Genomic DNA, 25,016 nt, shown 5'->3' with positions numbered 1-25,016 from the left:
ATTTACTCAAATTATTATCTCATACAGGCATTAAACGGCTTTTTGGTGATGCTCACCTGTGACGGGGAAGTTTTCTTTGCGACACATACCATAGAAAATTACCTTGGCTTCCACCAGGTAACTTAAATTTATTGGACTTTTTAAATATATATATATATGACGTACGATGTATATTTTAATTTTATTTTTCTGTTAATTTTGAAAAAAGTATCTATGTTTCATTTATTAATATAACTGTGTTAAGTTTAATACCCGTTTGATTTTTAATCAACTCATAATTTAAGCCATTATAGGGAAAATACATTAATAGCCGATAATCATATTAGATTTATTAAAAATGCTGGTATAAACATGTGTAGTGGAAATTGAAAGTAGGTACCTATACATAATAATATTATAGTAACATTTCAACAGCTGCGTCTGTATATACACGTGGGTACAGTATAATGGGTCATGCAGATGTATTCTAACAAAAAAGTAGTACCTATATACATTTATATACGCATATATCATACTATATAATATTATATCAATATATACCTATGTGGCTATGTGTATAAAAGATACTTTCATTGTTATTGTTATTTTAATTATATTTTATTATGGTACTAATTTTTAACTGACATATTAATTGAACATTTTATAGCACATATGTAGACAACATTTGTATACAAAACAATAATATTAAAGCATAACTTTCATTAAACGAGAGACTCTCAGGTGTATGCAATGAAGTATATATTATAAACTAAATGTGTTTTATGTCAATTGGTATTTTAAAACTACAAGGCTTTTTAAATCTAATAATGATCATTAATAAAAGAAAAAAAATATTGCACATCAATATGAGAAAATAATATTATTACCCAACAACAATAATAAACATCGTTATAGAAACAAATTATTTACATACACAATCATTTATAATTTATATTGTCTTCAAATGCATTCCCCCTTTAATGTAGATGGATTATATCAGAAAATCTAACAATCATACATATTATACTATGGACTTTGATTATAAATTTGAAAATATTTACAAAAATATAAAATAATAATAAAATATAGGCAACCGCTCTACCTATCATTTACACGACAACCATAGGACTAATTTTCCTAATAATCGCTGTCGCGATCGGCCCGAACTAGAGATAACATTGACCGATTGTAGAATATTTAAATTAGTTCGTTCTCATGTAGAATAATTTGTATATTGATATCAGGAATATATATCGCAGGTGATTGAAGTTAGAATGTCTGGTTAGGAATGGTGAGGGTTATTAACATACGAAAACGTCGAATTTTATCCTTTTCAAAGGTTTAATTAGTAAAAATAAATCATATAAGTTATAATAAGTGATATACTATAATAAGCGATTGCCCATTATCTCATGAACTAGAGTCTAGATGCCTAACAGCCAAACTACAAGATCACATTGATAAAAAGAATGTGAACAAAGCTATAATAAATTAATAACATACGCGATAAAGGGAACAATCATATTTTGTTAACAGAGGCGCCCAAGACATATTTTTCAGGTTTAACAAGACATAGTTTTACCTACCCGCCAAAAGTTATTAAATATTTTTCTTTGAATATTCTTTTCCCTATATTTCCAATGCGTAGCGACTGCTACACCAAGTATAGGGTTTACTCAGACATGTACATGCACGCACCCCCAACAAAATTTTTAAAGGTATAACAGTCTCTACACCTTGTATAATATGGGCAATGGAAATATTTGTGTATTTTATAATTTAGGTAACATTTATTTTAAAGAACTAATTCTAGGACTTAATTTTATATAACACGATCGGTTACCTATATAAAAATTTAGCGTGCTACCAGTTTCATGACCCTCGAAATAAATAAAAGTAATCAAAGTATTTATCATTTTTTAAACGACCTTCTCAAAGAATTAAAACGATTCTAATATTTTAGGCTCCACTTGGTTTATTCTTTAACTGCCAATAAGTTTTATTTTCAGACAAACTTACAATGTACCTATATTTGTCAACACTATAAGAAAATAAGATAACTTTATAATATAATAGGTACATAGCATAGTAGTATTGGTAGACTATTATAATATTTAACAACATTATAATGATGAAAATGCCACCTAGCGATAGAACCCTTCAGAACAGGATTTATTATATTTAATAATAATAATAATTTAAGGACAAGTAATTAAAAAATGTGAATAAGCCATAAGAAGCCATAATATGGTTATACAATTAAATACACCAACGTCCAATACGGTAATTACTCGGTTTATGCTATTTATGCTGGTTATTCTAGTCAAGCGTATACAATATGCTACACCTAATATATTCTTATTGGAATGATAATTTAGTTATAAAATAATTAGTTATTATTAAATATAATTTCTCCTAAAAAAAATATAAATATTTTGTAAACAAAAGTTAAAGAAGTTGTAGTTTATTAATCATACATTAGTATTAACATTTCTATAGTACTGGATTATTATACCTACTAAGAATATTTATTTCAAAGCTAACATGGATTAAATGAAACGTGTTTGAATAATATCTATGTTCGTGTTATAAACTAGTTAAAGAAAATATAGACATTTTATCGGATTTTCAAACACTGTTGATCCACTTTTCTACAAGTAAAAAAAAAAACATTCAAATTGAAAGTAGCTTACAATTATAAAAAGTAAATACATTTTGAACACTTGTAAAAATACTTTTTCGTAAATTTTCATTGATTTTTTAATAATGCTAAGCCTTATTTTGCAAATTATTCACTGATTTGTATCTTATTTTTCCTCGATATCAGGTAAGAGGTGGGAGTAATCAAAGGGAAATTAGAGAATATGGTGTGGTTAGTGAACCGTATTTCCTGAAACTGTGTGCGCATTTTAATATTAACCCGGTAATTATTATTACTCACAGTTCCAATTGTAATACTTTCTACTTTTTGATAATATAGATAGTAGAGGTACAAAATATAATTTTTATTTTATTTTATAACCTAAGTGAGCCAACATTTTACGATGAATTAATATGAATATTGAATATGCATGACGACTGACGACCGTATTAAAAACTTATTCTACTAACCAACCGTATAGGGAGTAATAATTGTATGTTAGATTTAAAAATAGGTTCGGGAACGTGATGCACAGTAAATAAAAATCAAATCCCCAAAAAATATATATTAACTATTGACAATTTTTGAAAAAAAACTAATAATAAATACTCATGAACTCATTACTAAAAAAAATAGTCTACATTTATTATACTAGGTATACCTAAATTTAATGTCGTGCCTTGTGGTATATTATGCGTGAATGTTTTAAAAGTCTGAAACTTTAACACAATATGATTAAACAACCAACTCCGTAGCGCTCTCTACATTAATGATTAATGAGCAATATGAAATTGTCTATATGAATTACCAAAAAAAATAATTTTGTATTCAAAGTATTTTTATTATAGTCTCTACTAAAAAAACGACATAAGAACAAAAATACAAAAATATAGTGTATGGCATGTTTTTACTTTTGTTCAATGGTTTTATTTAAATATAATTTGGTACTTCAAATACTTTACGTTACGGTATTTATGTTGTGTATTGAAATATGGCATTTAAAATTCGATTTAAAAGTGATATTTTAAACGTCGATGTTCTTTCTCAAGATCTCCACGTTTTTGTGGTCATTGTATATTATAAATGACCTATGTTCTTGTCATAACACTATTGTCTGGTTTGATTTCACAGTCCGATATCGTTCACCAGTCAGTCTACGAACTAGTGCATTCCGAGGACCGAGAAGAGTTGCAGAGACAGCTCATGTGGAATTCGGCCATACCCACGGAACCGGGGTCGCCGTCTCCGTCCATCACATTGCACGAGGCCTTGCACCCGGATAACGGCCGTCTGTTGCAGCGTAGTTTCACCATCCGTTTCCGGTGTCTGTTGGACAACACTTCCGGTTTTTTGGTAAAATAAAATTACAAAAACGACAATAATAATAATGAATAACATATAATATTATATAATATAACATATTAACACAATTACCGTAATTATATACGCAGTCCCATTTTGTCGTGTCTTCCTCATTTGTGAAATAATACGATAATAATAAATGTAACAGTTTTTAATTTTTTTTTATGGATAGAGACTAGACGTCCGCGGACGGATTAAAGTAATTCATGGCCAAAACCGCAAGTCAGACGAACCACCACCATTGGGCCTTTTCGCGCTATGCACGCCATTCGGGCCACCTTCTTTACTTGAAATACCGCACAAGGAAGTCATGTTTAAGAGTAAACATAAACTAGATCTCAGCCTAGTGTCTATGGACCAAAGGTTTGTGCCATATACATTAAGTTTCTAGTGTATTTCATTTATAATTTATAAACTTTAAAATTATAATTATATTATACCTCATTATTTTATTTTGTGTGTTTGTTATAATATGCAGTCATGCAGATATATATATTCGGATATATTATATGATGTATGATGATATTTTTAAAATTTAAATTTACTCTCCTCAAAAATGATTTACATAATTTAAAAAGTTATTTAGTATAAAGCGCATGTAACATTAGTTATTCCAATATTATATTACCTATACAACAGAGAAATTGTTTTAATCTTTTAACATTCACAAACGTTTTGAAAATATTTATTTACATAATTCAAAGCTGAAAGTCATTAAAAATAAGAAACAAAGATATTTTTTACTGGGAGCTTACCAATTGCGCTTAAAATTACCTTTTCATATACGAATTGCGCTCTTAACATTTTAGGGTCGATATACAAATTGCGCTCTAAAAATTGTAGGGTCGATAGACCAATTGCGCTTTATACATTCTAGGGTCAATAGACAAATTGCGCTCAAAACATTTTACAATACCTAAGGAAAAGTTATAAGTTAGTTATACATTTTTTATGCGAGTAGTAATACATAATCTATCTATATATATTATATATATGGAGACAAAAATGTATAACAATTCATCAATCGAGAACGGCTGGTCCGATTTAACTCTAATTTTTTTTTAAGATAATCATAACTTCTAGGAGAAGGTTTTTACGAAATAAAATTTTAGGAAAATCCACCGGAAAGGTAGGAAATCTCAAATCTGTATGTCAAAAATACAACAGTGGCGCAACAGTGCATTATATTATATTGATTGCTATTGGTTAATCGGGCATGTTTGTTGATTTCATATAATATAAAAATGAATCGCAGAATGTGTTGCTAAGCCCAATAATTCTACTGTACGTGTGTTGTGACTGAACTCCTCCTAAATGGTTAGACCGATTTGAATGAATTTTTTTGTATACGTTTGCGTTTATTCATCTGATTTTAATACGGTTAGGTTAGGTTAGGATTTTGTATTAATTGATTATATCAATCCACCATAGGTAGAATACGACAAACTTGGTATAACTTTGATACTTTAGAGTTAAATCATACACTAACGTACATACAGCACGAGGTCCGCGATCTACCGCAGGTAGATTGCCTACCTGACAATGTACTGCTGCGAATTAGAATTTTTATTCCGGGCAACGGAAAAGTTAAGATTAATTTTGAAACCATACACCGAATATTAAATAACGAATTGAACAAAGTTTGAGTCACATATAGTTGGTACACTTAATGGGCAACGAAGTGCACGGGTTCAGCTAGTATATAATATAAATAAATAAACATTTTTTTCTTCACATTTAACAAGTTACTTTTTGATCGTCACTTATATAAAATGTATGATAATGATAACTTATTTTCGTCTATCACTCAAATGCATATTTCCGTGATCAAATTTCCGTAATAATAATAACGTTTCATAAAATTCCCGATACCATTATAAAATGTATTATAACAAGTCACTCTAACCAGTAATCAATTGATCAATAAATACGTTTTTAATTTTCAAGCATTTTAGTGTGTTTATGTTGATGTTGGTGGAATTATTGATCAAAAAACAATATTTCTAAATTTGAAGATAGCCGCCAGGCGGCAAATTTGAATACGAGCGCAATTGGTATATTTACCGTAAAATATAAGAGGTGCAATTGGTACACTGACCCTAAAATATAAACTGTGCAATTGGTATATTGACCCTAAAATACAAATTTTGTTTTGGCGCAATTGGTCCATGGCCTTTTCACTATATCTTATTGTTATCACTTCGTAAGCATATTATGGTTGACGCTTGACAATATAGGTCAATCATAAAAAGGTACATTTTAGATTCTAAGCTGAACCTCCACTTGACGTATTTTTAATTTTAAAAGCAAATAGTGTTGCAAAATCCTACAAACCAATAACGGAAATAACCTCCCTATAATTGTTAAAAGTTCAAAAACGCTAGCTAATGCATTGTGAGATAATAGAATTTCGCTGTGTCGCATTATATAATTAATCATAAATTATGATTAATAATGATAAATTAATGAATGAATAATAATTATGATTCATAATGATCTTATAACATGCAATTGAACATACAATTTTTTTCAGAGGCAAGTTATTATTAGGTTATTGTGATTCCGAACTCGCTAATATGGGAGGATACGACTTAGTCCATTATGATGATTTAGCGTACGTCGCCAGCGCCCATCAAGAACGTAAGTGTTTTTATACTGGATATTTCATATTATATATTTAAACACATCAATACTTTATATAATATAATTTACGTTAATAGTAAATATGTAATTGGTAATATATACCAGATACCTCAGATACAGTGATACCTAATACTTGTGTTTCACTTAGTAGCCCATAATCTAAGCTTATAATTACTATAGGTTTTCTCGTAATAAAAACTCGATATCTCAGTCCAGGTGCGTTATAACAAAATATATTTTGTGACTATATGTTGATATTTAGTATGTAGGTAGCAATTTATAGCATTCGTCAATTCGTCATTATTTTTACTATTATTACTATTAGCTAACATGGTACTATGTTTAAATACGTTATTAACAAAGATGTTCAGTGTTAACATGTTTTTCTAGCCCATTGTATTGATTTTACTTATAATTGTAGAAACCTCATTTCATCTAAGCGGATTGTATCGCTTGCCGTTTCCTTCCTCTTAACTAAACTTTGAATGCAATAATTTTGATTTTACATAATACGTATTGGTTAATATTATATACATCAAAGTATATAACATTAATATAAAATATTAACAACAATACCTAATATAATATTTTTTTTTTCAGAAATTTTAAGTGCTTTAAAAATATATGATAAAATAATTTTAGTAGCAACTAAAAAACGATTATTGTCCGGTACACGTAGATGTAGGTATCTATAACTTACAAAATTATACACATCTACGAATTTACACTGCAAATAACATAATAGATTATCTTGTCCAAAGTTAAAAAATAAATATTCAAATTCATAATCAGTATTTAATTATAACGATATATTTTAGTCTATCACAGAATCGCACCATCATGTGATAGACCTATAGTATAGTAAATATGTTTATCTTTTTTTTTTTCAGTGTTGAAGACTGGAGCATCAGGTATGATTGCATATAGGGTGCAGACCAAACCGGGCACGTGGCAATGGCTACAGACAAGTTCCAGACTGGTTTATAAAAACTCAAAACCTGACTTTGTGATAGGCACGCACAGGCCTCTAATGTAAGTATCTATCTAAACTAATAAGGGTATATATATATATCCTCTGACCAACGAGAGAACACGCCAATTCTGCGCACCCCCTCCCCCCGCGTTACCCTACTATCGAAACCGATTACTCTATGACAGCGTGTCATGTGCAGCAAAACAGATTGGTCCGCGGCATGTTCTCTCGCTGGACAGAGTATATGTACTGGTATATATTAATAGTTGAGCGTAAACGCCATGCGCCCATGGCATTTATTAAACTATAGACCAACAATATATAATATAGGCAATATAGCATCATTTTCTCGTATGCCCCATAAATAGGGAAGAAGAAGGCCGTGATCTGTTGGGCAAGCGGACCATGGACTTTAAGGTCAGTTACTTGGACGCGGGACTGACGAACAGCTACTTCAGTGACTCGGAACAACTATCCGGCTCGTTGACGACGTCCACCACCGCAGCGTCCACTGCCGGTTCCGGTACAACCGGGTCGGCTGGTCAAACACAACCGTCGCAGCCTAGGCGCCGGTACAAAACGCACCTACGAGACTTTCTGTCGACATGCCGGACGAAGCGGAAACTGTCGGCGAGCACCGCGACACCTGCACCAACGGTGGCGGCAACCGTGGCCGTCGAATATCCGGCGGCCGTCCAGGCGCCTTCGTTGCCATCCGTACCGCCGCCGACCGCCGACGTCCTTTACACGAACCTAAACACGGCGGCGCTGTACTCGGCCGGACCGTACAACGGGGCAGTAGTCGCTGATAACGGTGGATACCATCAGTCAAATTTCCATCAGACCCTCTACGACACTCGAATACCGTACCTAACGGCTACAGACAACCTGTTCCAGTATAGGTAAGATATAATGTTTAGTAATAATTGAGTTTATAAAAAAACCAAACGTTTTTATATTACACGTTGTGTATAAATCAATAAATCTGTCTATTCATTCATAGTATATTATCTACCATATAACATTATTAATAAAACTATAGTTATATCGAGATATACCTATTCCTATATAGTAGGAATATTATCTACATGGTAATTCACTAAGCATGGTCACCCCCTCCCCCTCTTTATCATCTAATAATTTTATTCAAATTCTGATTTTTTAATTTTTTAAAATACTTAAAGGCTAAACACAATTTTTTTGAATACTTAGATTATTATATCATTCAAGATTATCATTTGATACAAGCTTCTTTTTTCAAAAAATAAAACCCTTTTTACTGTTTATCAGATGTTTTTATAAAAATATTGAAAAAACTAAATCAAAATTTGAGTAAATAGTTTCTATTGAGTTATTTAACTTAGTGTATCATAAACAGCTAGTAAATAATTAATAATAATTTATCAACATATTGTAATTTGTAAAAATTGCCCATGTGTTTATAAATACTAGACAACATATTACTAATACACAGATTTTATTTAAACAACTCAAAAACTACTCATTCTAAATTTAATTTAGATACCTACACTAAAATTAATTTACTAATAAAGTAATAACTATTGGCAGTAGCAACTAGCAATAGAAGTTTTTCATTAGAAAAAAATTAGTTTGTATCGCCACCTAACCTAACGTGCCGAGCTTTAAATTACATAAAAAAATCTACAAGTTTTTAAAAATATATTCGTTAAGTACCTATAGGTACTAAAAACAAATAATAATCGGAATTCGAATAAATTCATTATCAAAGGATAAAGAGGAGGTGAACATTCTTAGTGAATCTTCCCAGACATTTTTATTCCTCATTATTGTATGACATACGTTATTTAATTTTGCAGGCCTTTGGGCAACTATTACACTGAATACCACAATCCGGCCACTACACCATACATGGGCAATGGGTTTTTAGACATAAGTCCCAGGGGACCCGTGCAGTGTGGTCTGCCCACATACGATCAGCTGACCACGGTGACGACAGCGACTGTAGGTGGCAGAGAATGTGGTGACAAGCTATACGGATCGCCACCAGTAGTGTCGATGGATCACCAGCAACAACAGCAGCAGCACCTACACCACCATCATCACCACCACCAGCAACAGCAGCAGCAACAACAGAGCGGTGAAGACAACATAGGAAAATGTCATATGGACACCTCCACGGCCGCCGCCGCCGCCGGTCTACCGTACCTGGTGCCATTATGCGACGTTCAGTTCCGCACGAAAAGCTCCTCGCCACCGGTGCCGAATGGTCTGAAAATCGAAGACTCGAAATCCGAATACGGAATGCAATCGTCTGATTCGGACGTCCCCAGGCAAACGGTACTCATGTGGGGCACGTGTGTTGGGGACTCTTCGTCGTCGTCGCCGCCCAACCAATCGCCGGGCGGCGGCGGCAACGGTGTTAATAATAATAACGGAGGCGGCGGCGGCGGTGTTAACGGCAGTGGCAGTGGAACGGGAGGAGGTGGTGCTGGTTGTGCTAACGGTGGTGCTGGTGGTGGTGCCAGCGTTACTGGGAATGTAGGTAGTGGTAGTGCCGGTGGCGACGGTGGCGGTGATCCGAGGACGTCACCGCAGATCAACGGCCATCCACCGTCGCCGTACGTGCAGAGGAAGAAAATGTCACCACCCGCGCCGCAACAGCCACCGACCGGAAGTCCGGCCGACCAGCTTTGCAAGTCTCATCAACAAGCGGACATGCCTGACACACCGCCTAGTCCGACGGTGGCGGCTGCAGCGGCTGCAGCAGCGGCAGCCGCATACGCTAACCACCATCACTACCATCACCAAAACCAGTATCATCACCACCATCATCATCAGCAGCATCATATGACCGGGGGCCCTGAGGTATGGACACCCCCGCACGCGCACCCACCACCACCACCACCTCCACCGCACCACTTCTATGCTTATCACCACCACCAGTGAGTGTTTTTATCTTTGAGCACAATCGTGCGCAATGCGATCGAATCCAAAAATCAAATCATTTTATATTAACATGAAAAACATGAAAAACTCGAAGCGAGGTCTCAGCAAACGCATGTGTTTTAAGTTTTTAAATAATAATAGGGATTTTTTCTTGAAATTAATTGTTTTTAGTTTTCTTATCCGATCGCGCTGCGCATAAATCATGCTTTACCGCAATTATACGATCATTGAACACTAAACAGTATACAATTATATTTTTATTGTTTACAATAAATATTTGATAAATGCTATAACTTGTAATAGTGCACAGAACACTTACTTTAAAGTACTTAATAAAAATGAACAACAACAAAATGTTTTAAGCTAATTCATTCAAAGGCATTTTCAGAGTAATATTAGTTTTAAATAGGTATACGTAAATATTATGTACATTTAATTCTATTTACTATTTATTATGATTATGATTTCGATACTTAAACTTGGATATTATTAATAGTTTGACGATTGCTTAAACAAAAAAGCGGTATGCCTTAAACAAATAAAAATGTACTTCACTGCAAGTTCAGAATAATTAACCGTGTAATAACTATCTGAAAAGCTAAGTTTCACGTATATAAATAAATTGATATAAAGCACGTAAAAAATGTATCACATATTTAGTTTAGACGATAGAAAGATGATCAAAAACACGTGCATAACATTAATTGTGACAATGACCACGTCGATTTTTATTTCTTTCAGCAGCAACAACAACAACAACAACAACACCACCAACAACACCACCTCCACCACCAACAGCAGCAGCAACAACAACAACAACAGCACCAGCAGCAGCAGCAGCAACAGCAACAGCAGCAGCAGCAGCAGCAGCATGGTCGATGCCTATCATCACGATCCGTACCATCACAACAACTACTATCATCTGTACAATCACACTGCTCACCACCAAACCGCTGTAATGCCGGCGCCGGCGCAGTACCCGAGTCCGTCTCAGTCCCGGTTAAATCACAGGACTGCAGTCCTCTGTTGTCCATCTCGGAGGTGACCAACACGCTGTTAAACCAGTGAACAGCACACCAAAAAAATAAACGACGGGGAAACCAGCACCGTCGCCCCTCCCCCTCAAATCAGTACATAGAATCCCCGACGGGCGAGCTCGAAGCAACCGTGTACGGAAACTGTAACGAAAATGAGCGTACTGGCCGGCTCGTTTAATAATGTAATATTATACTGTTTGACATACGTTATGTTATGTCTTATGTATAGGTAACCAAGTTGTCTATATATTTTAAAAGTTCTCAAGATGTATTCGTAAAATTTAGCTTTTCGACGATACGCCACTTGGGTCGTGTTCGGACGAAAGGTTTTTTTTTGGGGGATGATATTTTATAGCGCGACGAGTGATATTATCACCGGGAGGCAACGGTACGTACTTATCATATTATTTACGGCGGTTAAAACGGGTTTCCGATTCACTACATGACGTAGGTACACCTCAAATTATAATACTGAAATCGTTGTTTGTCGGCCTACAATATTATGTTGATTTTATTTCATTAATATAAAATATTATATTATTATGTACCTACTAAATGATATCATTATGAAAATAATTTCTAACTTTATATTTCTCTCCAGACTTTTGCTCGTCTATTTTAATATGTAATTCATTGCACAAAAACTGATTTTTATCAAAACATGTTTTCGTAAACCACTCCCTTATTTTATATTTAAAACTTTTATGTTTGTCATCGTAAAATCGATTTATTTTAGTTTAATGGTTTGTTTCTGTGATACGAATAGGCTACAATAATAATATTATAATTTTTGTGAAAATCTATTCGCGCTGTGTTTCGTAGACATAACCTAGTTTGTATTTTTACAGTAATAATTATTTTCGATCGCTTCGACATGTAAAGTTTTTTCTTATCGAACAGATCATAAGATTATAAATTTTAATACATGTATACATTACATTGCTTGTAAAAATATTGTATACATAATTTACCTATCTATTGAATCTTCTCAATTTATTTATTTGTAATATTTTCTTTTTTTGTTATTTTTGACCCATTTGTAATTTATTTTTGTACATAATTATTTATTATAAATTATTAATTTAAAATTACCAAAGACTATCATCATTTTATAAAATATTAATGCGTTCTAATCGAATAGATTGTTTCGTATAGATGCAATTGTGTGTAAGATACTAAATTAATTGTATTGTCAATTACTCCGAATTGATTATAATCTCATACATATTGTTATTCTAAAAACTATCTGTCCTAGCATCAAAATACTATAGACTCATTTTTCAGCAATCTAATACGTTATTTACAGTTATGACTATTTTTCAAAAACTTCTACTTAAAAAATTAGAAAAAGAATGCCAACGGCACGCAGTGTTCCCAAGCGGTCACCCATCCAAGTACTAACTACGCCCGACGTTGCTTAACTTCAGTGATCGGACGAGAACTGGTGTATTCAACGTGGTATGGTCGTTGGCGACCAAATTTTGTTATTTTATATAATTTAGGTGTTATTGTTCAATCTGAACGGACATTATTGTTGTGATCACGATTGAAAATAGATGATAGTACTAAATCGTGGTTGGGATCAACTATTGAATAATTTAAATATTAAATACTCCATGATATGAATTATCTACCGTAATATATTGATAATTTAACACGAAATATCAATAAAAGTATAAAAATCAAAATTATATTTATTGATTTAGGTACCCACAGAGTAATTTCAACGTGGTATGGTCGTTGGCAACAGGGCCGTCCCGAAAGACAAATCATGGGGGGGTGGTTTGATTCATAATTTTGAGGTATTGAGATTTCGGACTAATCGGATTCAATACCTACTTCTAAATGCCAAGAACAATTATTTTGCAAAGCTCTTGCGAATAACATTCACTAATTCACAAACATTACAAAAATAAATTTTTCTACATTTTTATTTATGTACCTACTTAAGTATTAAAAACTATTTCATATCCTCATAGGAAAGATTAAACATTTTATAAAATTTAACATGATAATTATCTAAGCTGTGACGGCAACACGAACATTCTATCAACAAAAAAAACTGCAATAATATTACGGGGATGAACGATACTAATTTTTTTTTTTATGATAGAAGATTTTTATTATTTGAATATAAACTTAGTATAGGTTTTTCCGAACTCGAGAAATCACTTCGACAATACATATTCAATCAGTGGGTCACATATTTTTGTTAATTTTTGAGTGATATCAAAATATAATAATTTATCTAATAGTTTTTTTTAATTATTAAGGAATTGAAAACAGTATTTAAAACGACGTTTATGTTACGTTACGTTTAGATTTTTAAAAGGAAGAAGATTTTTTTGATGTCTCAAACTGCAGTAAGTATAGTATTTATCAAATGGCAATCTATACGTTGATAGAAAGCAAATTTGGATAATGTTAAGTACTTTTTTCAAACTTAGGTGTTGGCAACATATAATTGTTGTTGGTGTTTTTATAACAAATTTAACTTTTTTTTGAATTTTTTGGTGGAGGGATTTCCGAGCCAACTTCAAAACTAAGCTAGGTAGTTTAGTGCCATAAGAAATTCGCCAAAAAAAGGAAAGGGATTGAAAATAGTTTATAAAACGACATTTACGTTTTTTAGATTTTTTAAAGGAAGAATAGCTTATTTTGACGCCTCAAACAACACATCGGGATTTCGTGATCTGTGGACATACCTCGCTTTTCAGCCACGCTCGTTCTCACCAACTCTCGAGACCGGTTTCCGTTTTTTATGCCGTACTATTCAGATTACATACTTGAAGCAACTATTACTCAACAATATATTTTTCCACACCCGGAACTGACCCGTACGCCATATATCTATCGCTGGCGGGCCGCATCATAAAAACGTTTTTTTCTCGTACACTCCTGGTACCGAATTATGTATTTTAAAATTATTTTTATACAGGCCGCGGGTTTATTTAATTTGGACGGATAAACAGACCGACGACAAAGGAATAACTTTAGTTGCCTATCTACAACGCCGCGTTATCACGATCAAACGATAACAATTTATAAAAAAATATATAAAATATTATCATATTATATTAATATCGACATATCGTATACGTTATAGATTATAATACGAATTATATTATTGAATATAGGTATAAACAGTGGCGTAGCTAGGATTATGAAATGGGTGAAGGGGTTAAGTATAAATTAAACCAAGTTTTTTACAGTTTTCGTATATAAATAATACATTTAATAGATGAAAAAATGTAAAAAAAAGGGGGGGGGGGTTAAATACCCTTTTATTTATATAAATACGAGATAATCTACTTATAATTATATTATTTGTGTTTTTTTTTCACTGTATATATTAAAACATTTATTTTACTTTTAGGATTTTTGTTGTAAGTTTAAAATTGTAAACAATTTTGGTATAACAATTAAAAAATAATTATTATTAATTAAAATCAAATACTTCGTAAAAATAATCAAGCCTAATATGTAATAATTAAATCATATTAAATGTTAATTTAAACAAATATAAAAATAATAAAAAATAGTGAAACGCAAATAAACAATAAAGAAAGTAATATAATAATAAAATATGTTGAATACTATTAGGTATGTTAACAAGAGAATGTTTTAAATTGCTTTTATACAGTGTCCATTATAATAGGTTAGTCCGTCTACGCTGCAGTCAAAGACCAAATAGTTTAATAAAATATTCACTAGAGCAGACATTTATTCTAGAGATTTTAATAGAAATATATTTTATATTACCTAATAATAGTAAGAAAAATAAAATCTATTGCTTTATTATGTTTTAGCTACGTATTCGCTCTGTCATGTCGTGTGAGTTTCAATGTTTCATCATCTTCAGATAGGCCATATTGATATCATTCACTAACCACGACATGATCTACCCAGAAATTTCCAGAGTTTGATTAAGCTATAATTTTGGACACGACAGAACACGTAGGTGCAGTGAGCCCGGATTATTATTCCAATCTTATTCTTGTAATAAGTACCCGTAGTTATCTGCAATAAAATTATTATAATAGTTCTAGATATTAACTGTTTTAACATTTTTAAAAAAGGTACCTACTCATATTTTGAATTCTCAATAAATATACTTAAATATTTTTTGAATTAAAACTTTGAATCGAATATATAACATTCAATTAACGCCATTATGATTTATGAACATTATATGATATTATTTACAACTTATGATAATTATACGTATCCATGGGCCATGGGTTTGAGCAGTATTATACCAACTTGGATTTTTAATTATTCAATTGAATCTGTATGTATAAAAGAAGATATCTTGACTATGACTTATCAACGTAAACTGTACAGCCAACTCTTTGATAACTTTAGACAGTTACAAAAATATTTGTCGTATATATAAAGTCCAATATTTATTTAGTCCAACGACCAACAGTTGGTTGTGATCCATATACATTTTTGTCCAATGTATTAATGTATTTTTGTCCATTATTTTTTAAGTCCAACGTATATATTTGTACAATGTGATTGTAATTGTATCCATTATTTTTAAAGGTATTTATTTAATTTCGAATCTTGACTATTTGTCCGGATGTTTGTCCGCTTGTTTTTTTAGGTCCGGTGTACTTTTATCTATTATTTTGAGTGAGTAAAATGTCTTAAAAAATAAAAATAAATATGAACAACATATTTGTTGTAAATTTAGTTTACTACATCAGCATTCGGATAACTGTGTAATTCTAAATGGTAAGTCAATTCTCTAAAATATACGCTGATTTCGTTATTTTTTTTGTAAAGAGTATAAAGACTAATGAATTTATGAGTATAATATAGTAGGTAAAGTAATTATTACTTTACAAACTATATTTTCAACTCATTTTTAATTAGCAATATATTTTTTTGGGGACGGAGGTTTGACACGTGTGTGATCAGTGATCACACCTTATCTGTATAATAGTATTTTCGGTTTTATCTAGAATATTATGTTTTATATTGAAATTTGAAACCTTCTACAACATTGATCGTTCTTTGTCGTCGGCTTAATACAAGTTAAATAAAAACATTCAAAATTTATGACGGAAATTTAGAAGGTAGTTACAAGATATTATCTCTTACCACGCGCTGGTCTGCGAGTACCTATAATATGTTTTTTATATTATTATTTTTATTTTATATTTACGCCAAACGGAATTTTACAATACAGCATAAAAATTATTAATAAGAAATGAAAACAAATTAAAATTTTATGATAGGTAACAATATATTATAATACAGTTTAAAATGGTCTACATAGTCAAAAGTACAGATAATAGTTAGCAAATTTAACAGAATAAAATTTACAAAACAAAAGTGCATATTGAGTTAATATATGTATATTATATGTATATTATATTTATATCCTTATATATATATAACTAAAATAATAGGCCCGTTTTATGTACCAATTTTCTGACGATACTATTGAAACTTTTAAATTTTTGTCATAGAGTTGTTCGAAATACTTTATTGAGTGTCGCCGCACGTCGTTTGTTTTTTTTCATTTTTTTGGCTGTGGGGGGAGGAGAGGGTTTTTTGTAATTACAGGTAACGGGTTTTTAGCGTGTCATTTAAATAATTTAGTGATTTTTTTCAGCAAAATTGTTCCAAATACTCCTCTGAGTGATCTATTTTTTCCAATTTTATTGTTACTTAAGAAAATGCGAATACCTACTGCTGTTTAAGAAGTTGCGATTTTATTCTTTATTTCAGTAATTGAACTGTAATCCGTTTTTATGTTTGAAATATACCTTTAATGTCTGTTGTTTGCGAAAAATGTTTATGCACAGATTATATAATCGTTTACGCACTTTGTCGTAAATAAAGATTGGCCAAAATTAAAAACATACAAATTAATATAAATTGTATTACAAACATAGTTTTAATATTAAATTCATGAGAGTTGTATGGAAAACACCATATTATTTTTATGCCACGACTAGCTGAATTATATAAATTGCGTTATCGAAAAAAATTAGTTTCAACTTTTATATTACTATCACGATTAGTTAAAATGCATATTGTCTTTATGACTTTATCTATTATAAGCACCGAATTTTAGGTGTGTTCATTTTTTCCCGGGCTGGTGATACAGCTATAGTAAATAGATAAATGGTTGCCATTAGTTACTCAAGCAGATCAGGTACAACTGTACAAGTATGTAGCAAATCGTCGCGTTTACATGGTCTTGATTAGAAACTATATGTCTATATCTTAAAATTAAAAATATAGGTATGTCGTATGTGTACCTATAGCTTATATATATTCAAAAACTACTCTATTGAATTTGACAAAAATCTCAGAGTTTGTTTTTAGAGATGTCAGAAAAGTTTAGAGAATAAGTGCTAAGTAGGTACCTACTTTAAACCACGTTAAAAAATACTTACCAAGTGTCTAAATCCCTTCCGAAAATTGCAGCTGCCCATCTAGGTCGAATTATTACACAAAGCTAGTTACACTGAATCCAATTTGTCCATGAACTGAGGTAAACTAAAACTAAGATACAATCAAACCGAGATACACCTATACTATTGCGTATATATTATATACTATCGGTCCACTACAGGCGAATTGTTGCAGATCTCCATCGAATTAGTTTACCGAATATAATATAAAATATGTTGGTAATTATATAAAAAAGAAAATTTTTTGCACGGGCAAAGCTGGGCGGGACAGGTAGTACGTAATAGGTAAATAAAACAAAGTGCATCTAGATTGAATTAATAAATAAAAGTTTGATCCGCGTTGACAATGCGCATCAATGCATCATCCTATAAATTGGCCGGTTACGGGGGTACAGAGTTGTATAGAGAATAAAATAATAATCGGGACTGAAAGCAAAGAGTTTTGAATAAGCTCAGGATAATCACCCGATACCCATCGATTAGTTTATATAGTTAAACCTTTTTAGGGCCTGTATTACAATAGTTAAACTCCGGTTAAACCACCGAATTCGGCCGGTAAAAGCAGTGGTTCAAACGTAACCGAGGTTTAAACTATGATTGTAAAACGGGCTCTTAATGATAAATCCTCTATTAGGACGTTAAGGTCTTAGAGATTGTAAACTTAGCCAGTGGCGGATCTATGTCCTAGGATTTTTTTATGGGGAGTGGTAAGGTTAAGGTATCGTATTCTGTATACTCCATAGGTATAGTCCTCAAAATTAATGTGCTTAATATTTCAACTTTAAAAACAACACTATTTAATATGGCATAAATTCACTTTAGCTCCTCTGCATTTTTTTTTTTGAGACATACCTACGTATTACAACGAGTTTAGAACGATGGTTCAAACAAAAATTACGTAAATAATTATTTTGAAAGTTATATATCCTTCCAAGGTTTGCGATTTTACGATCATACGCGTTCTGAAGTTTTAGTTATTTGAAGTCCAAAACCCGTCCAAGGTGGTTTTATATAATTATAATAAGTCAAAGGATGTTTTCGATTTTAGTTGTTCGAGTGACCACAGTGAGCAATAGTGACTGCGTCGGGTGTATACGAAATGATGAAAATACTATATACATTTTAATTAGGTATAACTTTAAAACCAAGTCTGACCTCCAAATTATGACTTCACCATCGTTTTCACACGCTGAACTACATAGGTCAGTTAAAACAAGATAGTCATAGTACTGGTTACGATGTGTACCTATATAAATAATATTTTGATTAATTCGGTTATTTTTTTTTTAATATCCTAATTTAATGTGTTGTAGAAATAAGATTGTGCAAATTGTGATTTCACCATTATTCTTAACTCGTTAAAATACGTAAAAAATTAAACAAAATTCGTTATAAGCGCTACGCATGACAGTTAAGTACAATGTTTTGCGCATGCATGTATACGTAAAAATGTAAAATGGCAAACTTTGGAAGGATTCGAAAATATAATACTTCCAAAATGATGATTCCGTTTGGGAAAAATTATTTATCATTTTTTTTTTTTTGGTACCAATTTTGTTAAGAAATTTCATCAGCCTACTGAAAAATACATGTTGTGTAGAGTATATTTTGTTTTCCAGGAAGAAACAGGCCAAAGAGTGTTCTACAGCACCCCCTTCTGGATCCGCGCTTGAGCTTATCCTATAGTACTAGTTCATGGTTAGGTTAGGTTGATGTTTAATTTTCAATAAGTAGGCAGCAAAACTTAAAAACTTTCGTTGAACTTTTTCATGCTGGTTCTTATCTCTTTTTGAATTGTTTTTTTTAAATAAAAATATATTAAAAAAAATCCTACATAAAATACTTTCTAGAAACTTTTCTCACTTCATTTTTATTTTTTCTATAATAGGCCCAATTTTGTATAGACAAACGGAAAACTAATATTTGTTGTATTTATATATGGTTGTCATTGTTTAAATACTATATACAATAATTGTAAAAATATATATGGAAATTAAAAAATTATATTTCTTTGTACTTATGTCAACTATATATAGACTCAAAAACTATTGTATGTAAATTAGAAAATTGACAGATCATTTGAAAATAAAAGATTAGATATAGGACTATAGAGAGTTTATATTTTAACGTGGCCAACCAATATATCGAAGAATGTTAAAAGTTTCAAGAAATAGTAAAGAGTACCTAGGTAATATTGGAATAAAAAATAATTAACTTTGAAAATCATTTATCTGTTAAGCACAATAACTACCTATCCTATTAAGGATAGGCATACGAATATATGATTAACAGATATCAGGATCCAAGATACAGGACGTGTATAAAACAATAAATTTACAGTTTTTGTTTAATCATAAATAAATATATTTTATCCCAATAAAAACAATCTAAAAAAGGTGGGTAAGTGGATGTCGCTCTGCTGTACAGTAGGTTACAAATGGGTCACTTTATAATGGACAGCATTTAATTTGAATTCAATGATAAAATATCACTGCATAAGAAAAACGATTCTGAGCGAAGACGGTATGTCAGTCTGGGTAGGTACGTATAAGATTAACATATTATATATTTATATACTTATCTGTGGTATTAAAAAAAATTGACCAATAATAGGTATCTATAATAAATTCCAAAATAATCACATCAACAACAAATCGTGGTACTATCATATTATAATAGTATACTTTAGAAGTTTAAAGTACCCACTAATAATATTATACAATCACAACAAAATAACTAAAATAGTTATTCCAGGTTTTTTAATATGTAATTTCATCCAAATTTGAGCTTTAAATGACTATAAAAATAAACTGTGCTTATGTATTTTTTAGATTTTTTGATAACAGAATTAAATACTTACGTGGAATTTTGTTTTAAATTTTCAATCCTTTGATATAAAAGTTGAACATTTTATAAATTTTGAATTACGAAATAATTATTCAATTTTAAATTTGATAAATTTGATCAAAATTCGATCTTTAAATGCTTATAAAAAAAAATTGTGCCTATGTATTTTTAATATTTTTAAACTGCTATTGTAACATTATATCAGAAGCCTTGTATTAATTTTTTACACTTTTTGGCCCAACAGATAAAACTTTATTGATATTTATAGAATAAAAAACTAAAAAAATGTTCCTAAACAGCTCAAAATAAGTTAAAATATTTTAAAAAAGCATGGTGTATAGAAAATGTTGACATAAACATTCAGTCAAAATTTCAAGTATCTACGGTCATTTTTTTAGAGTTACACCGAAAACAAATTTTGCGTAAAAATTCCCGTTTTTCCTTAATTTTTCTTTTGTTTTTCACGGCGCTTTTGAAAATTACTGGAACATTTTTACTTTCGACCCTCCAAAGTACCTACTAAATTCACTTTCCTATCAGAAAGATACTGTTGAAGAAAATCTAAGCACTTTTACTATCCTAAAAGGTGATGACAGACACAAAAAAAATAAAAAAAAACACACACATCATTGTAAAATCAATACATTCATCGTTTCACTCAGAATCTAAAATTATTAAAAGTTAATTTATTGACTGATTCAGGTTTATATTAATTATAATATTAGTAATTTCTATGCCTCCTAACCACGGTTCAGATGTCATAGGAGCCTAAGCCAAAAAGCCAAACCATGCCAAATAATGAACATAACTATTAACTACATAAGCATGTTCACTTTTGTAAGATATACGATGTACCTACTCTAAAGTCTAGGTATGGCCCAATGCTCGCACAAAAATAATTCTGTAAAAAAAAAGGGGACTAAAATTAAAAAAAATTCGTATAAAAAATAGTTTATAAGTTATCACTAGCTTCATGCTGGCGCTAGCAAACAGCTGCTTATGCGGATTAAATTTAGGTTAAGAATTCGCTGTTATCACTAGGCAGAGACCCGATTACCCGTCACCCGAACACTTTGGCAGTTTTATTTTTGAGAATGTAGCTCAATGTATTTTGATATATTATTTGTCTGAACATTGTTCATATGTAACAGTTTTTTGGTATTAGGTTTATTTTTTATTATTTTAGTAAACAATACATAACAGTATAATGTCGTCTAAGGGCCCAACAATTGCTGGCTCAGACGGATCAGATTTTTCTCATCGTCAAAAAGTTGCCGATCACTACAAAATCAGGTATTTATTACTTATTTTATAGATACACATTTACTATATTCTACAATCTACATAAATAATAGGTTAATATATATTTTTAATTGTCTTATACTCAAATTCATCAATTTTGTTAAAACAAAAAAATAATTAATAAACTTAATTATTTTAAAATATTCTAATAATTGATTTTAATTTTAGTGTACAAAACAAAAGTCGACTTAAATACTGTATACTATTTCACTATATTCTATTCTTTCTCATGGGTGCAAAATTATGCCCAGATGTTTTGGATAGATTGGATATATTTGTATTAGAAATTGAAGAACTTGAAATTCCTAAGGTAATTCAATTTGAGAATGAAATAATTTCTTACTGAACACAATTTATAATACTGAATAATAAAAACTATTTGATATTATAATTTATAATATTAGTAGTATACATTTTAATTTTCTGAGTTAAACTTGGCTGTATATACAAAGGTAAATATAATTTATTATTTCAGCCATTGCTTTGGGAATATTTATGGTGTTTGAGTTTGCCAGCATCTTTTCTGGCATTACGTGCAATTAAGCATAATTGTATAAAAAATATTTCCTTTTACATCAAATGGATTATTTCATTCGGTGTTTTACCTGTAGTCTATGGCTTTTTTACATACCTTCCAGAAGTGTATACTTTTATTACAACAAGTCCATCAACTGAATCTATTCAACTGTGGCGGGTGAGTATCAGATTATAGAATTGATAATTATTTATTTGTACTTAAATTATTTTTTCAATTTCAGAACTTTCCTTATGGTATACTTTGGTATATATTTATTGCTATAGCAGTTCAAATTCATGGATTCTCAATATATTTTGCACTAAATTTGAAAAAGGCCTGGACTGCCAGGGGTACTGCTCAAAAAAAGAAATAAATGAGTTGCTTTAAAAAATCATGGTGACCTGGAATAGTGTAAATACTATGGATTATAACTGTACGATATATATTTACATTTTTATGATTATGTAAGCCATGAGAACTGCATAATGGTTTTAACCAAACTGAATTAATATAGTTAATTAATGGTATGAAAAAATATATTTTTGTAGTTTATCTGTGCTACTTAAATTGTTAAATTGTTTTCTTGTTTATTTAATATAAAATTTACAAGATCGAAAATTTTGTATACAATTTGTTATAACGTTATAAGTGATTTTGTTTATATTATTATAAATACGGAAAATTATTTTTCACCCTATGTATTTATACATTTTTATAAAATGGGTTGATACTTAATAGCTTTTTATAATTGGTCAAAAATAATATTTAAACAATTTGAAACGAGTATATAATCTTTTTTATTGTTTCTTTTAGTATACATCAAATATTTTGTATATTCCTAACCTATTCAATATAAATATGTGAATAAATAAAAAAAATCTTGTAAGACCATTCAAGTCGTTAAATTATTAAAAATATTTTAAAACTAATATTCTACATGGTATAATATTATAAACAATTTCATATTATAGTATTATTATAATTAGTAAAAAAATGCATATAAGTATTAGTTCTATGTTATAGAGAAAAACAGCTATACTTATTGGTACTTATATTATTATTATTTTCTGTGTCATTTCTCTGCCACCGTTACTAAATTTGAGTTTATAACCAGGTATGTTTGCACCTCATCTCAATTTTTTATTATTATTTAATCTTCATTACATTTATTATCAACAATTTAAACATGATTTACTTCACATATTTTTGTACCACATTAATATAAATTTTAAAATATTTTTTTGGGGTGGACTAAAAAATATTTAAAAATGTATTTTTATAAATAAACTATAAAGTAATACAGTCTAAGGTAAAACAATATTTACTATTTATAATGTATAGCAGTATTGCATTCATGTACTATGTAATATAATGGCAGTTTTGAGTTTTGTTTATATTGAAAATAGTTGTTATAATATATTAATACATAATATTATGTATTAATAAACAAGTTTAATATACAATGTCATGTAAAATATAATTTAAATGGCACAGTTTTAAATATTTATTTGTATATTTTCATGCATAAATAATTAATTATTTGCGTTACAGACCTATGGTTGTTTATTTTTTTTAAATTCATATTTCATTCAAATTAATACTGATAAATGATATCATGTAATATTGTTTACACAAAAGTAATTAATTATTGTTGTATAACTGTTTTATCATTGTATTGGCCATTATCTAATTTTACAGTCTACATATAACTAATATAATATTGTATTTTATTTTTATTCTTTGATCAGATTTATAAAATGTAATGCATTTAAGTATGTTATTTGATGATTGTTAAAGATGAGTATTATGAATTTAGCACACAAGTGAATCAAGTAAAATAAATATTAATATTTTGCTTTAGGTACCTAATAGTTATAAACTTATAACTGAGCAAATAGTGATAATCAAAAATTATATATTATTGGAAAGCAGAGTAGGTACGTAGGTCCATTGAGTAATATTTTTTTTATTCATTTTAAATTGATTATAAAAAGATAGATATTATAATGAAAGACTAGTAATTTTTAAGTGTTGGGTAAAGCGATATAATTATTATCATTTTTATAGTTCCAATAGTCGTCCTCGTGAAGTAATTTCATAAGACGAAATAGAGAAATCGTGTTATAGACATATAGACATTAATATTAAAGGTACAATATTAGAATGATATATTTTTAATTTTATAAAGGAGAGAATAGAGATCTTGGCCGTAATAATTTCTAGAACAGATGGAAAAGGGTTAGATATCGTCTATTGTACAGGTATTCTGATGACATTTCGTACAAGGCGAATAGTGTGTGTTGTAATAATGTTATGATGTGTAGATCGACCTGTGCGGGTTTTCTGCGCCGGC

General features: G+C 30.4%; 2 protein-coding genes and 1 non-coding gene across 13 annotated transcripts in view; 2 read left to right on the top strand and 1 right to left on the bottom strand.

Annotated features, from left to right (window-relative positions):
• Window positions 1-12,485, top strand: part of LOC100167590 (aryl hydrocarbon receptor protein 1) — a 58,241-nt gene extending 45,756 nt beyond the window's left edge. For 8 of the 11 annotated variants that reach the window (XM_016808842.2, XM_016808843.2, XM_008190388.3 and 5 more), the window contains exons 5-12: window positions 28-117; window positions 3,752-3,973; window positions 4,155-4,345; window positions 6,516-6,622; window positions 7,516-7,657; window positions 7,967-8,500; window positions 9,437-10,522; window positions 11,268-12,485. In XM_016808842.2, the coding sequence (XP_016664331.1) occupies window positions 28-117; window positions 3,752-3,973; window positions 4,155-4,345; window positions 6,516-6,622; window positions 7,516-7,657; window positions 7,967-8,500; window positions 9,437-10,522; window positions 11,268-11,571 (2,676 nt within the window). In that variant the 3' untranslated portion in view covers window positions 11,572-12,485. The remainder of the gene's footprint in view (window positions 1-27; window positions 118-3,751; window positions 3,974-4,154; window positions 4,346-6,515; window positions 6,623-7,515; window positions 7,658-7,966; window positions 8,501-9,436; window positions 10,523-11,267) is intronic. The other 3 variants (XM_029491546.1, XM_029491548.1, XM_029491547.1) reach the window with 3 other exon arrangements.
• Window positions 12,486-12,916: 431 nt separating this feature from the next.
• On the bottom strand, window positions 12,917-13,035 carry LOC115034517. Its single transcript, XR_003839880.1, has one exon. It is a non-coding gene; the product is annotated as a 5S ribosomal RNA (ribosomal RNA).
• Window positions 13,036-21,919: 8,884 nt separating this feature from the next.
• Jagn1 (jagunal homolog 1) lies at window positions 21,920-23,554 on the top strand. The gene is made up of 4 exons (NM_001162255.2): window positions 21,920-22,137; window positions 22,315-22,456; window positions 22,622-22,840; window positions 22,905-23,554. Exons 1-4 carry the CDS (start codon window positions 22,052-22,054, stop codon window positions 23,034-23,036), a joined length of 579 nt encoding a protein of 192 aa, NP_001155727.1. The 5' UTR covers window positions 21,920-22,051; the 3' UTR covers window positions 23,037-23,554.
• The last annotated feature ends 1,462 nt before the right edge of the window (window positions 23,555-25,016 follow it).

This window comes from Acyrthosiphon pisum, chromosome A3 (assembly GCF_005508785.2).
Source record: "Acyrthosiphon pisum isolate AL4f chromosome A3, pea_aphid_22Mar2018_4r6ur, whole genome shotgun sequence".
Classification (NCBI taxonomy): Eukaryota; Metazoa; Arthropoda; class Insecta; order Hemiptera; family Aphididae; genus Acyrthosiphon; species Acyrthosiphon pisum.
The sequence above is the reverse complement of the archived record's forward strand: the minus strand, read 5'-3'. Positions and strand labels throughout refer to the sequence as shown.